At 37.7% G+C, this 20,682-nt stretch overlaps 3 protein-coding genes across 3 annotated transcripts; 1 reads left to right on the top strand and 2 right to left on the bottom strand.

Annotated features, from left to right (window-relative positions):
• Positions 1-255: 255 nt before the first annotated feature.
• On the bottom strand, positions 256-14,430 carry LOC106130119 (elongator complex protein 2). Its single transcript, XM_060954855.1, has 12 exons — positions 14,204-14,430; positions 13,631-13,922; positions 13,030-13,236; positions 11,600-11,818; positions 10,852-11,084; positions 9,602-9,749; positions 8,501-8,698; positions 5,472-5,582; positions 4,344-4,509; positions 2,027-2,291; positions 1,325-1,548; positions 256-405 (listed from the first exon to the last, which is right to left on the bottom strand). The coding sequence occupies exons 1-12, from the start codon at positions 14,327-14,329 to the stop codon at positions 282-284; spliced, it is 2,313 nt and encodes a 770-aa protein (XP_060810838.1). The 5' UTR covers positions 14,330-14,430; the 3' UTR covers positions 256-281.
• A 245-nt stretch (positions 14,431-14,675) lies between these two features.
• LOC106130118 (regulator of telomere elongation helicase 1 homolog) lies at positions 14,676-17,821 on the top strand. Its single transcript, XM_013328885.2, has one exon. It carries the CDS (start codon positions 14,849-14,851, stop codon positions 17,780-17,782), a length of 2,934 nt encoding a protein of 977 aa, XP_013184339.1. The 5' UTR covers positions 14,676-14,848; the 3' UTR covers positions 17,783-17,821.
• LOC106130122 (large ribosomal subunit protein bL21m) lies at positions 17,816-18,923 on the bottom strand. The gene is made up of 2 exons (XM_013328891.2): positions 18,725-18,923; positions 17,816-18,331 (listed from the first exon to the last, which is right to left on the bottom strand). The coding sequence occupies exons 1-2, from the start codon at positions 18,780-18,782 to the stop codon at positions 17,859-17,861; spliced, it is 531 nt and encodes a 176-aa protein (XP_013184345.1). The 5' UTR covers positions 18,783-18,923; the 3' UTR covers positions 17,816-17,858.
• Positions 18,924-20,682: the final 1,759 nt, after the last annotated feature.

Below are 20,682 nucleotides of genomic sequence, written 5' to 3'. Positions count from 1 at the left end.
ACTGAATGGCCACGTTCAGCTATTTGGATTAATGATAGAATTGAGATTCAAATAGTGATAGGTTGCTAGCCCATCGCCTAAAAAAGAATTCCAAGTTTGTAAGCCTATCCCTTAGTCGCCTTTTACGACATCCATGGGAACGAGATGGAGTGGTCCTATTCTTTTTTTTATTGGCGCCGGGAACCACACGGCATCGAAATGTACCAAGTAGTAGTAGTATTGAAAAAAAAAAGACATCAACAAACATACATAATACATATTTATTTCATAATATACAACTATCAAGATATAGTAACAGCGTGAATCCGAACAAAGTGGTCTGCGCCTGCGCTCGCCAACATCAAGGGTTCTGTAATTTCACTCGGTCTGAACATTAACCGTTTGACGGTGAGGTGATGAGATGCACTGTAACAAACACACATTATTAGTTAGAATATAATAGAATAGATTTATTTTCAAAATTGAATACAAGGTATCACTTATTGACGTCACATAACTTAAATCTAATTATAACTACTAGTTAGTGAATTAACTCGTAATCTGCGAGTACCGAATTCAAGTCCCTGGACTAAGACTAACTTTCAAAAGTACTACAAGGTTTGAATAGGTAATTTTGACCTCCGTGGCTAAAGTGGTCAGGGGCACTGAATGAGACCTTTCAGTTTCGAATAAATGTTGCGTTGGGGTCCCTCACGATGTTTATACACTCCGTAAGAACATCGGTTAGAATTCATTGCGTATGCATACATATAATCACGTCTATATCACTTACGGGGTAGACAGAGCCAACAGTCTTGTAAATACTGATAGGCCACGTTCAGATTTTTGGCTCAGTGATAGAATTGAGATGCAAATAGTGACAGGTTGCTAGCCTATCGCTTGAAAGAAGAATCCCAAATTAATAAGCCTATCCCTTAATCGCCTTTTACGACATCCATGGGAACGAGACGGAGTGGTCCTATTTTTGGGCATCGCAATTTAAAATAATATGGAATGGCTGGCAGGTTTATATTAGTTATTATGAGGAATTCTACTTTTATATTATATAATAGCTGTGCCCGCGACTTTGTCCGCGTGGAATAGTTATTTTGGGCATCATTGAAGCCCTCAACAATGAATAATTTTCCCCGTTTTGTTTTCACAATTTCCATTATTTCTATGCTCTTTATAGTTGAAGCGTAATGTTCTATAGCCTAAAGCCTTCCTCGAAAATGGTCTATTCAACGCAAAAAAATTTTTCATTTCGAACCAGTAGTTCCTGAGATTAGCGCGTTCAAACAAACAAACTCTTCAGCTTTATAATATTAGTATAGATAATAATTACCTATTATCCATCTCATGTAGCAAGTTCCAATCTTCACCGTCAAACTTGTAAAACCTTATATTGCCCGAGTCTAGCCCGACCGCCACGACTTTAGCGCCATCTCTTGTCAGCGGCGCGAACGCAAGTGCTGTCACAGAAATGTTGGTGTCCAAAGGTTTGCCGAGTAATGCGTATGCGCCGAGCGACGATTGACTAGTTGTGGACGATTTTGACCACACGCATACCTGAAAATAAAATGATAATTATATGTTTAATATATTACCTATATGTATCTGATAATTTACTTACGTACGTAGAGTTACGATTTTTATTTAAATGAAATATACACTAGTGCCGTGTGGTTTTCTGCACCAATATAAAAAAATAATAGGACCACTCTCATCTCTTTCCCATGGATGTCGTAAAAGGCGACTAAGAGAAATGCATATAAACATAGAATTCTTGTTTAAGCAACCTGTCGCTATCAATTCTATCATTAAGCCAAACAGCTGAACGAGGCCTATCAGACTTTTCAAGACTGTTGGCTCTGTCTACCTAGCACGGGATATAGACGTGATTATATGTATTTAGATTTTTAAACGTTAATTTTTCTTCATAAAATTGTGATCACACAATTATATTAAGAAAATAGCCTCCTTGAATGGCAACATTTAAAAAAATTAAATGTTGCCATTCAAGGAAGCCAATAACAGTTTCACCAACCTTCCCCTCCCTAGATCCAGTCGCGAACATACTACTATCATGCGCCCACGCACAACACCAAATTATCCTCGTGTGCACACCGTTGCTCTTGTCCGTAAACGCCACGGTCTCGAACGACTTCGAACCTTGCACCCTACGGTGTAATGTCCACTTTCTGTCACGCGACACCGACAACAGGTGTTCACCGTCCGGCGAGAAAGCTAGTTGTGTCACGGTGAGCTGATGCGATATTAACTTCTGTATTTGTTGCCAGTTCGAGGTGTCCCTGTAAAAATATATAATATACTAGCGGCCTGCCCCGGCTTCGCACGGGTGGACATATTTTTGTGTTTTATATTTTGAAATAAACAAAGTGTAAAAACAAATTTATGCCTATGTCACTTTTGAAGGTCTATTCTATATCTGTGCCAAATTTTATCAAAATCGGACCAGTAGTTTTTGAGTTTATTCCACACAAACATACAAAAATACAAATCTTTCCTCTTTATTATTAGTGTGGATAATAAATAACATACATACATATAATCACGTCTATTACCCTCGCGGGGTAGACAGAGCCTTCTTGAAAAGACTGATAGGCCACGTACAACTGTTTGGCTCAATGATAGAATTGAGATTCAAATTGTGACAGCTTGCTAGCCTGTCGCCTAAAAGAAGATTCCCAAGTTTATAAGCCTATCCTTTAGTCGCCTTTTACGACATCCATGGATGAGAGTGATGAAGAGATGGAGCGGTCCTATACTTTTTTGTATTGGTGCCACCCGGCACTTTTATAATTAATACTTATATAGATAAACATCGAAGACCCAGGCCAATCAGAAAAAGTTTTTTTCTCATCATGCCCTGGTCGAGATTCGATACATATAACGTCTTTGACAGAGCCAACAGTCTCGAATCTACGTGATAGCGTTATAAACAAGGGACTCTTCTTATAGCCGATGAGCTATCAACCTGCCACTATTTGAGTCTCAATTCCGTCATAAAGCCATACAGCTGAATGTGGCCCTGCAGTCTTTTCAGAATGCCGGCTCTGTCTACCCCACAAGGGATATAGACGTGACTATATCACAATGTATTTTATATCACAATAAACATGTACATTCGTCCACGATTTAGATTTAAGAGATCTATATTTGTAAATTGACGTCCGATGAAAATGCTGCAGTGTAGATTGTTCCGGCGTTTCTTCTACACATGCGCTTTGGAAGCGGTAGCAGTTACAATTAGATTTAAGTGATGTGATGTCAATAAGTGATACCTTGCATCCAATTTTGAAAATAAATATTTTCTATTCTATACACACGTGTCGGCGAGTGTGGAGGGAAAGGTCGGAGTGGGAAGACCTAGACGAACGTATCTTGATCAAATTAAGGGCGTCCTGGTAAAGGGTCAGGTCAAGAATACCCGAAGCCGCCGACCTTGCATGAAGAGAGTTATGAATGTGGATGAAGCGAATGAAGTGTGCAGAGATCGTGGCAAGTGGAAAGATGTCGTCTCTGCCTCCGGGAAAGAGGCGTGATTTTATGTATGTATGGATGTGTGTGTGTATGTATGTATGTATGCATGTATGTATGTACGTATATACGTACGTATGTATGTACGGTCGCGTTCATAATATTTATTCTTTTTAAATATGCATGTGTGTGTGTTAAATTCTTACGGGTTAAAATAGCGTGCACTGTGGCTCCACTAGATGTAGTGGAACCACAGTGCACGCTATTTTAACCCGTAAGAATTTAAAAACTATGTCTGCAGATATGAACGCGATCGTACGTATGTACGTACGTACGTACGTATGTATGTATGTACTTGAAGAAAACTGATATATCAATGTGGTTATTAGCTGATAATCTAGGGAGATAAAATAAAATGCGGAGCAATGAACAATGACCAAGCAAGTATATTTTAGAAAAAAACACAGAGTAAAAAGGATATCAAACAGTGGCGACATCTATGGTAGGTATTCATATGTCGCGTTCACAACATTGTCTGCGTTCATAATTTCAACAGTACTTATGTATGTATGTATGTACGTATGTATTTATGTGTGTGTTTATGTGTTACAAAAAAGAATAGGACCACTCCATCTCTTTCCCATGGATGTCGTAAAAGGCGACTAAGGGATAGGCTTACAAACTTGAGATTTCTTTTTTTAGGCGATAGGCTAGCAACTTGTCACTATTCGAATCTCAATTCTATCTTAAAGCCAAATAGCTGAACGTGGCCTATCAGTCCGCTCAGGACTGTTGGCTCTGTCTACCCCGCAAGGGATATAGACGTGATTATATGTATGTATGTATGTGTGTTTATGTGTTACCAGAGCGCAGGCGCGGCGTGCGGCGGCAGCGCGGCGCGCGCGGCGGACGCGAGCGCGGCGCCGTCGCGGGCCGCGTCCAGCGCGAACACCTCGCTGCCGTGCGCGTATAGTTTGTGGGACTCCGGCCATAGGCTGTGCTGCATCAGAGTCTCCTCGGTCGGCGGCTCTGGATTGTATGTAATGGATAACATACATACATACATATAGTCACGTCTATATCAATTTATTTATTTATTAGAACAACACAACAGACACTAACTAATAAGATACAAGGTTTCTTAATAACTAAAATTGTTCCAACTTAGCATCCTAAACGCGTATTCACAGTTCCTTAAGCTTAATAACTAATATAAAACTTGTTACGAGCAATATCCCATGCGGGGTAGACAGAGCCAAAAGTGTTGAAAAGACTGATGGGCCAAGTTCAGCTGTTTGGCTTTATGATGGAATTGAGATTCAAATAGTGACGGGTTGCTAGCCCATCGCCTAAAAAATAATCCCAAGTTTGTAAGCCTATCCCTTAGTCGCCTTTTACGACATCCATGGGAAAGAGATGGAGTGGTCCTATTCTTTTTTGTATTGGTGCCGGGAACCACAAGGCACTAACACGGCATAATTAAAAAAAGAAAAAATCTTTATAAAGGACATTTCACACATCAATATTGTCATATCTTTTGCGACTCTGGAGTGTATGTAAAGGATAATCAAATTTAAACATTTTTATTCATTATTAAGGGACATTTTATATATGGCTTTATAATTGTCATATCTTTTGGCTTCAAAACATTGGTCGACGATCACAACAATAATTCACAATTAGCCAAACTTTGAATAGAAATAGGCGTCACACAAGTCCTTTCATTTTCTTACGTTCTAAAATACCTGTAATATGCTTACAGTGTTAGCACCTTTATATGATACCCAGATATATCGTGCGCAGAAGTCTAACTAATTATTTGAAGCCACAAACTACACGGTCGACCTTAGCGAGCGAGATAGCAGTAGACACATTGTTTTTGAATTCTAAACTTTACGTCCTTGTGATAAGGTCGTTTCACTGAGAATTCATTCGGTTCCCGTCATCGCTAATTGGCGAATGAGACTTATAAACGTTATAAAGCATTGTACCTTTCAAATCCACCGGTACGAAGTGGCCGTCATTCTCGTCGTCCAGCTCGGAGTCTGCAAACACGGCTTTGTTGGACAAACCCAGAGACGGCACTGACGCTCCTTCGGGACCTAAGTAATCAATGAATCAATAATACTTAAGATTACATACATACATATGTACGATCGCGTTCATAATTGCAGTCATAGTTCGCAAAACTTTATAGCTTGCACCGCTGCTATCACTCACACATTCACACAAATAACACAATAAACAACAAGCGGTGAAACGTTGGGTAACGCGCCATCAAGAAGAGGGTAGTGTAAAAAGTCGACCGCGCAGCGACCGTCGTCCGCTAATAATTAACACAGCGACACGCCACACAGCGGAGATCCATGGTGGAACAGTACGAAAATAATGGCTTCATACCGACCAGAATATTTGCGGAACAGTTCGACACATTAGTGGTTACTGTTCGTCGAGTTTGCATCGTGAGGGACTACACCACAGACAGCCAGCAAGAAAGCCGTATTTATCCGAAATAAATAAGCAAAGACGTTTAGAATTTGTTTGGCAGTATTTGGATTTTGATCACAACACGGTAGGCTTCATTTATGGCGAAGAAATGCAACTCGGTATGAAGAAAAAAATATCGTGCCAAATATGGAGTCTGGACACATATCTGTAAATATGTGGGGCTGGATGAGTGCTGCTGGACCTGGGGAACAGGTGTGGATAGCAGGACGCGCTACAGCTGCTCATTATGTGCAAGTGCTGGAAGAAACCATGTTACCAACTGTGCGGTGTATTCATCCGATTGATGATATGCCAACAATATCATTTGTGACCTGTGCATCGAGTCCATATAAGTAGTGCGTGAAAGGTTCTGCCAGTTTATATTAAAACTACTAATTACTTAGATAGTATTTAAGGACAGCTTCAATATCTTTTCTTTATGAAAACGAATAATTAAGCTGTAACCTTAATAACAGGAGATAAGTAGATGATACAATTAGTGTAATATGCTGTATGTATAACTTTATATAATCATCAATATGTAAACAAAACTATAGGTTATAGGTAAACTGTTTCAATAAAATTTACTTATTTTTATTATTGAATGTTTTATTTTCTCCCTCTTGTTTAATATTTCTTGCTGATTTCCATGTTTGAAGACAACGTTCCGTGTTTGTAATTCTTAGATATCAGTTAGTTAGTCAGTCAGTTACTTAGTTCAAATGGCACCTTGAAACATTAAAAAACACTATTTTTTTTTAATAGGCCAAAAATATCCTTGAATAACTTCGGAATCCAAGTAACGCTAGTAACTAGAACAAGCGAGTGTGAACAAGCGAGATTATCTAATATATCTTAGATCTCACTTGCTCACACAAGTAATAAAATTGCTACCCAATAACTTTCAAAGGAACCACTACCTATGTTAGGGTCGTGTGCAGATAAACTTTCAACCTTATTGAAATGTCATAAGTCTGGCAGTCGCAGGCTTCCCTCTATAGGCAAATCTTATGCAAATAATGAGAGACGACGATATCTCGATCGACAATTATCGGGCCCAGTTCGGCCATCGTTGATTACCGTCTCTTTCTGTTTTGTTATGTTATATATCATAGAATAATAAACTGTTTTACTTAGTAATCATTGGTATTAAAGACCGTATTCATTTGAAGGAGTATTTATTCTTTTTAAATATGCATGTGTGTGTGTGTCTAGTGGAACCACAGTGCACGCTATTTTAACCCGTAAGAATTTTAAAACTATGACTGCAGATATGAACGCGATCGTACATACATATGGTCGCGTCTATATCCCTTGCGGGGTAGACAGAGCCAACTGTCTTGAAAAGACTGAATGGCCACGTTCACGTCTTAATGATAGAATTGAGATTCAAATAGTGACAGGTTGCTAGTCCATCGCTTAAAGAAGAATCCCAAGTTTGTAAGCCTATCCCTTAGTCGTCTTTTACAACATCCATGGGAAAGAGATGGAGTGGTCCTATTTTTATTTTCATTGGTGCCGGGAACCACACGGCATACTTAAGATTAAAAATCTGAAAGTGTGTAAACAAATAATTAGGGACGTAGGTCACTTTTTCATTAATTACTATGGGCGAAAACTTATTTAAATGCTTTTTGACGGCCTCTGTGGCGCAGCGGTCTGTGACACCGGCGGTCCGAGTTCGAATCCCGGCTAGGGCATGATGATAAATGAACTTTTTCTGATTGGCCTGCGTCTTGGATGTTTATTTAGATAAGTGTTTACTATAAAATATTTGTATATTTGTGTATCTCGTAACACAAGTCTCGAACTTACTTCGAGGCTAACTAAATCCCGTTAGTATCTATATTGTTAAAAAGATACTAACACTCACACCTTTTCTCGCGACAAGTCTTATGTGAAATTAAATTATAATAAAATGCTAAAAAATTATGGGACTGGACTAGATCAAAATTTATTCTCTCAATTTTTGTGGCCCCACGTTGGGCGCCACTCTGACGTGTTGGTAAAACGTCGCACGTGAGTGTCGAGAGATAATTTAAAAATAAATAGAAAAACCACATTCTTTATAAAGACTAGTTTTACAATTTTCAAGGGGTTGTTGGTTTAACTATAGACACGAGATCTAGCAAGAAGCCGCCTGAGGATAGCGAGCTACTCAACTTGGTGAGCGCAGAAGTAGACCAAAGGCGAAGGATATAGTTGTAGGGGAGAATACACAAATTGAAGCTTACATACATACATACCATCACGCCTGTTTCCCATTGGGGTAGGCAGAGACAATGGATTTCCACTTGCTACGATCCTTACAGACCTCTCCCGCTTCCTCCACACTCAAAACACTCTTTTCATTCATATTTGACGATTACGGGTACTCCTAACAAATTGAAGCTTGTTTTTAAATATGTTAATTTCTAGCGCAGAAGTAGACCAAAGGCGAATGCCATTGTTGCATTGGATACCACGGCGGAATGACGTCACAAATAGAAGTTTATTTTTTAAACATATATATTTTTTTCATTTAAATACATACCTTTATCATCAGTTTCCTCCAACTCAATGCCGGTTATATTCTTAAAGTTGTTGATGAAGTTATGTGGCGCTTTAAAAACGCGAACGACTTTCTCCTCGGCCGACGAAGCGAAGCTGTTGTTGGGTAATACAGCCAGCGAAGACATGTCATAGCCGTGCACTTGAGGACGGGCTATCTCGTGCCATTCTTGGCCTAACCCTAGGTAATATACATTTGAAACTTATTGGTCAACAACATTATGGGTCTTGAAAAGACTGAATGCACACGTTCAGCTTATATTAGTACATATACACTAATATAAGCTGAACGTGGCCATTCAGTCATTATAACGGAAATACATTATTTTTTGAAAATTCATGAGATACATCCTGGTGACAGACAGACAGACAGTGGAAGCTTAGTAATAGGGTCCCGTTTTTACCTTTTAGATACGGAACCTGTAAAAAAATGTTTTTTGGATTGTGAGATTTTAGTCTATACATACATATATACATATGGTCACGTCTATATACCTTGCGGGGTAGATAGAGCCAACAGTCTTGAAAAGACTGAATGGCCACCTTCAGCTATTTGGCTTAATGATAGAATTGAGATTCAAATAGTGACAGGTTGCTAGCCCATCGCCTAAAAGAGGAATCACAAGTTTACAAGCCTATCCCTTAGTCGCCTTTTACGACATCCCTGGGAAAGAGATGGAGTGGTCCTATTCTTTTTTGTAATGGTGTCGGGAACCACACGGCACATTCTCTGTTATTCCACTCGAGTCAGTGTCCTGTCATACATAGATAGATAGACTCTTTACTGCACCATATGACGGCTCTGTGGCGCAGCGGTAGTACGCTTGTCTGTGACACCAGAGGTCCTGGGTTCGAATCCCGGCCAGGGCAAGATGAGAAAAGAACTTTTTCTGATTGGCCTGGGTCTTGGATGTTTATCTATATAAGTATTTATTATAAAAATATAGTATCGTTGAGTTAGTATCTCGTAACACAAGTCTCGAACTTACTTCGAGGCTAACTCAATCTGTGTAATTTCCCGTATATATTTATTTATATGAAAAAGAAAAACAGAAAAAAATACATGTAGGTACATTGTACTCACCATCAGGTCTCTTCCACGGCGCATGCAGCCTCGTGGTCTGGTCGGCGGAGACGCTCACGAGGTAACGTCCCCGCGGCTCCCACCGAGCGTCCTCGACAGAACCAAAATGGCCGCCGCACACTACTGACGGCTCCCATTGGCCCGTCTCCTGATGTTAAAAGAACAATATTCAATTTTCACATTTAAATAACCCTCAAAAACTACGTCACACGCTTTATTAAAGACCAATACTACAAAAAGAAATTATTACTAAACATGTAAGTAAATAAATGTCTGAAAAATAAATTATTTTTCTAGTATCAAGATCAAGTAAAGTACAGAGTTGTCGAGATCGCTCAGCTGAATGAATTGTGTCGTTGACCTCTGAATCTTACGCGTCGCTTTTCCGCCGGCGGGGGTGATATTACGTATTTACGATCGTGGATTTTGATACTTTTATTTTTTTTCGTACTTTCTGAAATATGAACCGATATTTTTCTTTTAACGATTTTAAATTTCCTTTAGATGAGTACACTTAACAGTTAAATTTATGCAGTTGAATTAAAAGTCACCCTGTATATAAATATAATCACGTCTATATCCCTTGCGGGGTAGGTAGAGCCAAATAATCTCTAAAAGACTACTATGCCACGTTCAGCTGTTTGGCTCAATGATAGAATTGATAGTGACAGGTTGCTAGCCCATAGCCTTTAAGAAGAATCCCAGGTTTATAAGCCCTTAGTCGCCATTTACGACATCTATGGGAAAGAGTCAGATTGGTCCTATTATTTTTCTAATTGTGCCGGGAACCACACAACAAAGACAACGATATATTTATGGTATCAAAACACTTAAAAAAAATTTGGCAAAATTGTTAGATCCTAATTATATTTTTACATGCTTGAAAAAAAATTAAATACAGTCCTCGAACATACCTTTAACCAACTTAAAGTTTTTCTGATTGGCCTGGGTCTTGGATGTTTATCTTTATAATTTATTATATAGTAAGCATTGTTAAGTTAGTATCTCGTAACACAAGTTTCGAACTTACTTCGAGGCTAATTCAATCTGTGAAATTTGTCCCATATATATTTATTTATTTCTTAATAGAAATTCTTATTTATTTATTTCTTTTAAGAAATAAATAAATATATAAGAAGACCTAATGGTCTTCTGGTGGAATGGTAGAAAATGCCAAACGGCATTGAGTCCGCTCTTTGTACCTACATTTATTATATTTTTGTGCAATAAAGTTTTAAATAAATAAATACCTTCATCAACTTCCAAATATGAAACGAGCCGTTATACCCGTGTCCCACGAAGCTATCCCCTTTGGGCCCGAACCGGCTCCCGTAGAACCCAAGTCCGTTCCCTCCCACTTCACCAACGCGGACACGCTCGTTCCACGCCCCCTCCCCTTCCCCTTTGTGTGGGGAGGACTCTGGCTCCCAAACTATGAGCGTTTTGTCCAGCGAGGAGGAAAGTAAGCGGTATACTGGCTTGTCTAAAAAAAAACATATTTAAAAAAAAATACTCGTAACAATTAATCAAATTTAGTTTTGGTATAATTTTTTAAAAGGCTTAAGCAATCATCCAGAACACATACACAGAAGTTTGAGTTTTGTTATTATGATTAAATCAATAAAATATTTAAATACATACATACAATCACGTGTATATCCCTTGCGGGGTAGACAGAGCCAACAGCCTGTAAAATACTGATAAGCCACGTTCAGCAGCTTGGTTTAATGATAGAATTGAGATTCAAATAGTGAGAGGTTGCTAGCCCATCGCCTAAAATAAGAATCCCAAGTTTAAAAGCATAGGCTTTTAGGACAGCCCTTGGTCGCTACATGCGCTCGCTTTTACGACATCCATGGGAATGAGATGGAGTGGTCCTATTCTTTTTTGGTGCCGTTGGAACCACATGGATCTTGTAACTTTTCTTGTGCGAATTAGGAATTTTTGCTGAAATCAGCCCAAAGATGTCGCTATGAAGCGTTAAAAAATGATGTTAACCTTTATCGACACGTGGGTGCCACTGAACTCCGTACACCCAGCCCTCGTGACCAGCCAATACGGCGTCAAGCTTCACGGACCAATCGCAGCCGTGCGCGCTAAACAGTTTCTCCTCCACTCGGATCTCTGAGGATTCTTCTTGTGGCACGTGTTTTTGTATGCGCCAGAGACGAATGTATGTATCTTGTGAAGCTGATGCTAATAGTATGGTGTCGTTGTCTGAAATTAAGGAGAAAAAATGTTGTAAAGTGATGATGCAGACATTATAATGGTAAAAATCAAGGACAAAATCGTGAAACGAAGTGTTTGTGTAAATCTCAATTCTATTATTAAGCCTAACAGTCCTGTGTCCTAGGTCTTTCAAGACTGCTGGCTCTGTCTTACCCGCGAGGGATATAGACGTGACTATATAAATGAAAGAATGAACGTGTTTATGACTATTTAGACACAGCGGAAAATAAAACTTACCACTTCAAATTCAAAATTTTTATGGTACATTACAAACGTCACTTTAATTATCATATCTTTTGGTTTCACAACATTGGTTGACATCAAATGAATAACTTAAAACTAAGTTTACAGCCGCTTCAAAACTTTCACAGAGATCGACACTAGTTACAATCCTTTAACTTTTTTTCACTTTTTTTACACTTATGACTTTAAATTCAAAATTTTTATTCATTATTATAGGAAACTATATATCGCTTAATAATTGTCGTATGGTTTAACAACATTGGTTGACGTCAAATAAATTACTTAAAAACTAAGTTAACTACCGCTTTCAAAGCGTCAGTGCAGAAGAAGCGGTAACAAACTGCACTGCAGCATTTTCATCAACAACGTCAACTTCACAATATTAAATTATACTTAGAATAGAATAGCATAGATATAAATACATTCATACATAAGTTTTTAAAATAAATTCTCGACCATTACCGACCCCCCTCTACCGTGCTAACATCTCACTCATGGTCATGGTAAATAAGTAGTTATTATTTTAATCCACTATTTTGGGTAGGAATAAAAAAATGTCGGTGGTCAAATCGGTAAGGTGCCCGCTTAAAATACATGATGCGCAGAAAGGCACAGGTTCGAATCCCATCTCGGTCATGTACCAATGACTATTTTAGAAAATGATGTACATTAGTTTAACGAAAGCCCTTAAGGTGGGGGGAAAACATTGTGAGAAAACCTGCACATTCAGGAAACCAGATGCGTGTTAGGTTTACTGCAAAGGTTGCGGAGGTCAGATGGGAGTTGCTTCATGTAAAAACCTGACTCACCCAGTCCAGGGGTATGGTCAAAGGCATATCCCAGGCTCCTATCCAGAGGGGTGAAAATGCAACCTTCACTAACAGCCAGGGGAAAGAAGACCATTCAGGCTACGAAGAAAACAGTAGATAAATCCAATGGTCTGATTTCCAACATACCCACATCAAGAACATCTAGCCCCCTCACCCAGTCCTCATGGCCGGCCAGGGTGTGAACTCTATGGTACTCGTCTCCAGCAAACATGTGTATCTTGTTGTCATCCATAGCACAGAACAATGCAGGCTGCTTGCTAGGCAGTAGATGAGCATGGAGAGTTAAGCATAGGCCTGAGTTAAGGCTTATAGTTTGCTTGAGGGTTGTGACTTCTGAAATTAGGATAGTAAAGTAAGTTTATTAGATAGGCCTCTGTGACACAGAAGTATTTTAAGGATTTTAATTTAAAAAATTGGTGAGTAGGAATTGTGCTTGTTACTCTTTTAACATCTGCCATTAAAGATAATGCCATTGGGTTGCCAGCATTTTAGAACAGAGCCACTATATTACCCATGGATGTTGTAAAAGGGGACTAAGGGATAGGATTATTAATTTGGGAATCCTCTTATAGGTGATGGACTAACAACCTGTTACTATTTGAATCTCAATTCCATCATTAAGACATACATCTGACCGTGGTCTTTCAGTCTTTTTTAGACTGTTGGCTCTGTCTACCCCAGTAGCAATATAGATGTGACTATATGTACGTAATAGATAGAGACATACCATCACATCTTTCCCAGATTTTAATCATGGAATCAATTGCAGCTGTATACACAACGAGATCATCATTCTTCGTGTAAATGCCGAAAACACATGTCACTCCTTCAGTATGTCCTTTCAAGGTGGCTGTCACCTTCCATGCACCATCCTTTAGGGACCAGATGGCTGCAGTTTTATCGGCAGAACAAGACACCAACTCTGTACATGTGCCGTCTGGTTCATGGACCCATTTCACAGAGTTTACGGAAGACCGGTGATGGCTGAGCACTGTGAGTGGATCTTTGCCTTTGATGTTCTGTAACAGAAATGTGTTATTTGAAAGAAATTAAATAAGTGAAAAAAAAAGTAAGAGTATAAGTTTTAGTTTTTGCATTTAAATATATAAATTCTTCGGTAAAATCGCTTTTCAACATCCAAGACCCTTTCATCACCTAAGGCTGCAGTAACCATTAAGTACCATTACTAAAATACATAAAATCAAGCCTCTTTACTACGTCTTTCCAGTTGCTACGATCCATGCAATTACCATCAGATGGCTTAAAAATCTAATACTGATTGAATTAGTATGTTTGTTACCGTATTGTAAATAACAACAGCATATGAAGCACCAAAACAAATGATTCCTTCATTATTCCAGTCTACAATTTCCGGTGTGCGATTGCAGGCGACCGATGTATACACTTGAGATACAGACACTTTCATTTTTATCACATTGAGAATATATTTGAAGGTAAAAATTTAAATGAGATTAGTACGTGTGTTTCGATCCGCAACAGACTTTTCTCGCTCGACGCTGTAACAAAAACAAACTTTGAGGTTATAATATCTGTCACTGTCAATTGTCAATATAGCATATTTTTTTTCTACAATTTTAAAGAAAAGGAAAAAGTACATTGTGCTTTTTGAGCAGCCATCTCGTTACAAATTATATTTTTTCTTAATTGTTATTATTGTTGTAATTAAAGTTTTACAACACTGATAACGTGTATCAAAAATTTGCGCCTTTATAAAATAATTGTGATTTCGATAACTGATATCCAATGTCAAAACAAAAAACTAGACCATAGTTGGTTTTTTGGCGGCAATCGACTGTCACTTTTCTCTAAAATGAGTGGTGTGAGGTGTGTGTAGTGTTGTTTTGATTTTTGCACTAGTATAAATCGGGTTGTATCGGGTGAAGTGTAGTTTTTATTTTTAAAAAGATTACATTCATTTTGTAAGATGCCCGAGGTAATGATATCAGGTATACCTGTAACTTTCCCTTTCGATCCTTATGATGTACAAAAAGCTTACATGGAAAAAGTGATAGAAAGTCTTCAGAACAATACGAACGCTTTACTGGAGTCTCCTACAGGCACGGGGAAGACATTAAGCTTACTTTGCTCTTCACTAGCATGGTTGTTAGTCAAGAAAGCCCAATTACAAATGAATGCGCAGGTAGGAAACTTTTCGGAACATGGTAACTTCAGTGGAACTTTGCGCGACACTTTAAAGTCTGGCGCTGGTAAAGCTAAAGAAAATGCTTCGTGGGGAATGCCCAAAATCATTTACTCATCTCGAACCCACTCGCAGTTGACTCAAGCCATGCAAGAATTAAAGAGATCAAGTTACAGGCATGTCAAAGCCACTGTGTTGGGGTCAAGAGATCAAATGTGCATTCATCCTGAAGTGTCTAAAGAGACCAACAATTCAAATAAAGTACACATGTGCCAACTAAGAGTAAAATCACGAACATGCCATTTTTTTAATAATGTTGAATCTAAGAAAGAGGATAGATCGGTAAAAGGTGATGAGATTTTAGATATAGAAGACTTAGTTTCTGTTGGTAAGAAATTAAAATGTTGTCCTTATTATTTATCAAAAGAACTGAAGCAAGATGCTGACATTATATTTATGCCATACAATTATATTTTGGATCCTAAGTCGAGGAAAGCAAATGGAGTTGACTTAATGAATAACATAATTATTTTAGATGAAGCGCATAATGTGGAGAAAATGTGTGAAGAATCTGCATCATTGCAAATCAGGACTACTGATGTTGCCCTTTGCATTGATGAGATCACCCATGTAATGAAATCATTCAGTGAGAATTCGGAGGAACATATGGATATGTCACTAGATAACAACCAACCTAAGGATTTCACTTGTGAAGATTTGTGTGTCTTGAAAGAAATAATGCTGGCATTTGAGAAAGCTATAGATGAAATAAATGTTGGTACTGAAGGTAGTACATATCCGGGAGGCTTCATATTCGAACTCTTAGCTAAAGCCGAGATCAAGGATCATAATCAAATGGCTGTTATTACTTTGATTGGAAATTTAATACAGTATTTGTCAACAGCTAGTGCATCACCTTTTCAACGTAAAGGAGTTGGATTACAAAAAATGGTTGACTTGCTCACTGTTGTTTTTAGTGGTACTACACATGCTTATAAGGAAAGGGTTAAAATGTGTTACAAAGTGCATGTTGAAGTTGAAGATAAGAAGAATAATAAGAAAAGTGATGGATGGGGAGCTTTAAAAATTGCTAGTACTAAAACTTCTGAGCGTGTACTCAGCTATTGGTGTTTCAGTCCAGGGTTTGGCATGAAGCAACTGATTGAACAGAATGTCAGAAGTATTATTCTAACCAGTGGAACATTAGCTCCTTTGAAACCCTTGATATCAGAGTTAGGTATTCCAATTGGAGTCCAGTTAGAAAATCCACATATTGTTAAAGCAAATCAAATCTGTGTGAAAATTATAGGCCAAGGCCCAGATTCTACACCACTTAATTCAAATTACCAGAATAGAAACAATCCTAAGTATATTTCATCACTGGGCCGTACTATATTGAGTTTTTGTAGAGTAATACCAGATGGTTTATTAATATTCTTTCCTTCATACCCTATTATGACAAAGTGCCAAGAAATGTGGCAAGCAGAAGGTATATGGTCAAGTATCCATAACATAAAACCAATTTTTGTGGAGCCTCAGAGAAAAGACACTTTTAATGCTATCATAAATGAATATTATTCCAAAATAAGTGACCCAAGTACCAAAGGTGCCTGTTTTATGGCTGTATGTAGAGGAAAAGTTTCAGAAGGTTTAGACTTTGCTGATATGAATGGAAGAGCAGTAATAATAACTGGATTACCATTTCCACCTTTAAAAGATCCAAGAATCGTTCTCAAGAAAAAGTATTTAGAAGAACTTAGAATAAAAGAAAAAGATTTTTTATCAGGAGATGAATGGTATTCATTAGAAGCTACAAGAGCAGTGAATCAAGCTATTGGAAGAGTTATAAGACATCAAAATGATTATGGAGCCATCCTTCTTTGCGATACTAGATTCAACAGTCCAAAATTGAAAGGCCAATTGTCAGCCTGGTTAAGAGATCACATTCATGTTTCCAATAAATTTGGAGAGACTGTTAGTGAAATATGCAGATTTTTCAAAAATGCCGAATCTACGTTACCTCCACCAAAATTAAAACCTTTACTAGCACATGAGTCTAATAATGCATCTAAAGAATATACTTCAGTCAACATAGCAGGTGTATCATTTCCATCATCTAAAACTAGAGTAGTCCAAAAAAGTACAAATAAATCAGTAAATCAATATCCAAACTCAAATGAGGTGTATGCTAATTTTTCAATGGATTTTTATAAAAAAGCTCAGACATCTGCTTATGTTAATGAGTTTAAACCTAAGCAAGCAAAGGATCTTTTTAGTGCTTTAGATTGTAGTAACTCTTCAGCTGAAACATCACATTCATTAGTTAAGATTCACAAAAGAAGTATAGAAGAGACAAGTAGTATCACAGCTGTGGCCAAGAAAAAGAAATTGAAGATAAAGCCCTTTGGTTTTGAAGAGAATCTTACAAGTGGTGAAACTACGAATCCTATACCTGTAGAGAAGGTGGCACCTACTTCTTTGATTGACTTTGTGAAAGAAATAAAAATTTTGTTACAGCCTGAACAATACAAAGAATTTCAACATTCAATATCTTCATACAAGAAAGAAGGAAACTATTTAATATTCTTACAAACATTGAAAAACTTACTGGAAAACAGAAAAACATTTTACTTATTTAGAGGCATGAAAAGATTTTTGAAGGAGGATCATAAAAAAGTTTTTCAAGAATACTGTGATAGTGTAAATTTTGATAATTAACCTTTAAAAGCATAATGAAAAATAAAATGATAATTAGATTACAAACTAGTTTTATTATCTACATAGTAAAATACAATTAAAACTCATTTTTGGGAACATCATTGATTTTGTTAGCAATCTCTACAGAGTTTATCCTCAGCATTGTTTGTTGGGCTCTTTGGAAGTTAATTCTCATGAATTGCTTCCTTCTCTTCTTCTTGAAATGGGTTCGAGTATGTGAAAGACCTTTTGAGATAATAGTAGCGGTAATTGTCACAAGTCCAGGTTGAACTAAAGGTCTGCCGATCAGAGAAAAATCTTTTGTAGCAGCCAACAAAACTTTGTCAAGAGTAATCTTGTCGCCTATATTTGGCGGCCAATAACCTTCAACTACGAGTAGGTCTCCATCAGTCACACGCCATTGTTTGCCCAAAAGATGAATTATAGCAAAGTTACGGGACTTGTTCTCCTCAATAATTTTGTTACATGTAGCAATGACATCTTTCTTTGTATCTACAGTTTTATTTTCTAGTGTTGCTAAGTTGGAACTGAACCTTGATAAAATGCCACCTGAAAAAAATTAAAAACACTTAAGTTACCTGTTTCTAAAAACTTATTGGTTCAAGTATTATGTTATCCACAAAGAGAAAGCCTTTTAATGTTGGAAGGGAAGACCCGAAAAAGGTTCCTTGATCAAATAGGAATATTGTGGTGAAAGTTCAAGTCAAAGACACACAACTGAGATTGGAACCAATGTAAGGATGGTAGCAAATAGAATGTATGACTTGTGTATGGATAATATTGCGCCGCATTATTCTTTATGATAATTAATGACTTTAAAATGCCGCCGCTCTTATGGTGAAATATTTTATGAGATAATTTGCTATAGGTACTTAATATACAAAGTTGGGAAATGAAGTTGTTTTGCATAATATTGGTAAATTGTTAAATATTTTGAGTTACCTGCACCACTACTGAAAACATTCGATATTTTTTGTAGTCCAGCTCTAATAAGAGACATTTTGAACAATACGTTGGTACTTAAATATCTATTTTTAGAAATAACAAGTTTACATTATTTATTTAAATTTCTTCTTTCTCTGAAACAATTTGACGAAAATAACCTCAAAATATTTCTTCTGCCTTTGCCTTGCACAGTACAATTGACAATGACAAGTGTCATCAAATCGACAGCGGACAGGTGTTTTTTTTTTAAATTTGCAATCTATTTACTTAAAAAGGCATACTTACATCACGCATTTTATGAACAGTCACAATTTGTTGACGAATTTATATTTTTTTGTTACTTGAGTGATGTTTTAATAATAATGTCGGCAAGCTTCAATTTCTTGTTTATCTTTTAGTAATTCTTGCATTGGTAGTTCGCCTGTTTAGTAATAGATGGCGCGTTTACCGATTTCCTTACATAATTTAAATGGGTTTAGTGCTACGACGTAGACAATGCGTAAACGTCTACGAAGCTATGCTATTTAACAACGCTGTAGACACTATTTTTACAACGCTATAGATAATTGTAACGCTACTACGTACGACCATTCCTAGGAAAGGAGTTATGGAGAATGAAGTAAAAGTTTCCGTGGTAATTCTCTCTTAGTGGTAAAAAAATACGGTAGCACTTAAAACTCTAGTAGGAAATAGAATAGGAATAGGCTCATAAAATTGGGATTCTTCTTAATAGGCGATGGGCTAGCAACCTGTCACTATTTGAATCTCATTTATATCATTAGGCCATACAGCTGAACGTGGCCTGTCAGTCTTTAAACATTTGTAGCGGGAGCGACGATTCGGCTCGACCGTCACCAAAGGGAAGATCTTCCGCCAGGCTAGGTGTTATGCCTGGGGAACCGCGGCTCCGACGATGTTGTGTCGGAGGTTGTATATATAGCTCCAATCCGTGAAATCTCTGAAATCGCGTCTTAGATTCTTTGCTGCTATTGGTTGAGCACGTCAATTTCTTCGCGATGACTGTTAATTGTTGTGTGATTTGATGTCGTGACGAGTGGCGTAGAGATGTCGCCACACACTGCTGGCTCTGTCTGCCCCGCAAGGGATACAGACGTTGGATGGATGGGTAATAGAACCATAAATATAAATTTTGAATCGTGTATCCGTTAGACGATAATAAATGAAAATTGACCGTAAAACATTGCTATAAAATCAATCTTAAATTCCTCGTATTCTTAACGAAATCTGTCTTTAAAATAACACTAAATATTTTAATATGTGGGATACTGGAGATTGCAGAACCACCCATGATTCAATAATCACCTATTTTTATTTCAAAATGGCAGTACATATTGTTTTTTATTAATATAAGTGACATATGGTTCCCACCACTTTAGAATAGGAGCACTCTTTTTCCAATGGATGTAGTAAAAGGGGTCTAAGGACGGAAATACTTATGCCATTATCCAATGGGTAAAGGTTTCCTGTAAAGATTGCGGAGGTAAGATGGGAGTCGCTTTATGTACAAACCTGACTCACCCAATCTGGAATCCATGGCCAGATGCCATGGTTCTTCTCTGGATAGGTAAGGATGTAACAGGAAGAAGTTGACAATGCATCTATTGTGAGTGGGAGAAAGAGAGATATAATGTTCTTGAATAACATAAAGTCTCATAAGAGATACAGACGTGACAATATATGTGTTAAGATACCTACACATATATTGTCACGTCTATATCTCTTATGGGTAGACAGCGACCGCTCTTGAAAACACTGAAAGGCCACGTTCAGCTGTATGGTAAGATAAAGATCTTAAAAAAATATGTTACTCTCCCATACAAATTGGTTAGTCAGCTGATCGGTCTGTGAAAATAAGTTGCTGGCACCAATAGAAAAAAGAAAAGGACCACTCCAACTCTTTCCCATGGATGTCGTAAAAGGCGACTAAGGGATAT

Source organism: Amyelois transitella, chromosome 5, assembly GCF_032362555.1.
Source record: "Amyelois transitella isolate CPQ chromosome 5, ilAmyTran1.1, whole genome shotgun sequence".
NCBI classification, from domain to species: Eukaryota; Metazoa; Arthropoda; class Insecta; order Lepidoptera; family Pyralidae; genus Amyelois; species Amyelois transitella.
This window is presented reverse-complemented; position numbering and strand designations above follow the sequence as displayed.

What these genes read in the sequence shown, in the direction of transcription:
- LOC106130119 (XM_060954855.1), bottom strand. Translation starts at nt 14,329, where the DNA reads ATGAAAGTGTCTGTATCTCAAGTGTATACATCGGTCGCCTGCAATCGC. An exon ending in CTGTTGTTATTTACAATACG is followed by an intron (nt 13,923 to 14,203) that starts GTAACAAACATA and finishes TTTCTGTTACAG; the next exon opens with AACATCAAAGGCAAAGATCC. An exon ending in ATATTTGGAAGTTGATGAAG is followed by an intron (nt 9,750 to 10,851) that starts GTATTTATTTAT and finishes TTTTAACATCAG; the next exon opens with GAGACGGGCCAATGGGAGCC.
- LOC106130118 (XM_013328885.2), top strand. Translation starts at nt 14,849, where the DNA reads ATGCCCGAGGTAATGATATCAGGTATACCTGTAACTTTCCCTTTCGAT.
- LOC106130122 (XM_013328891.2), bottom strand. Translation starts at nt 18,782, where the DNA reads ATGTCTCTTATTAGAGCTGGACTACAAAAAATATCGAATGTTTTCAGT. An exon ending in TGTTTTCAGTAGTGGTGCAG is followed by an intron (nt 18,332 to 18,724) that starts GTAACTCAAAAT and finishes AATTTTTTTCAG; the next exon opens with GTGGCATTTTATCAAGGTTC.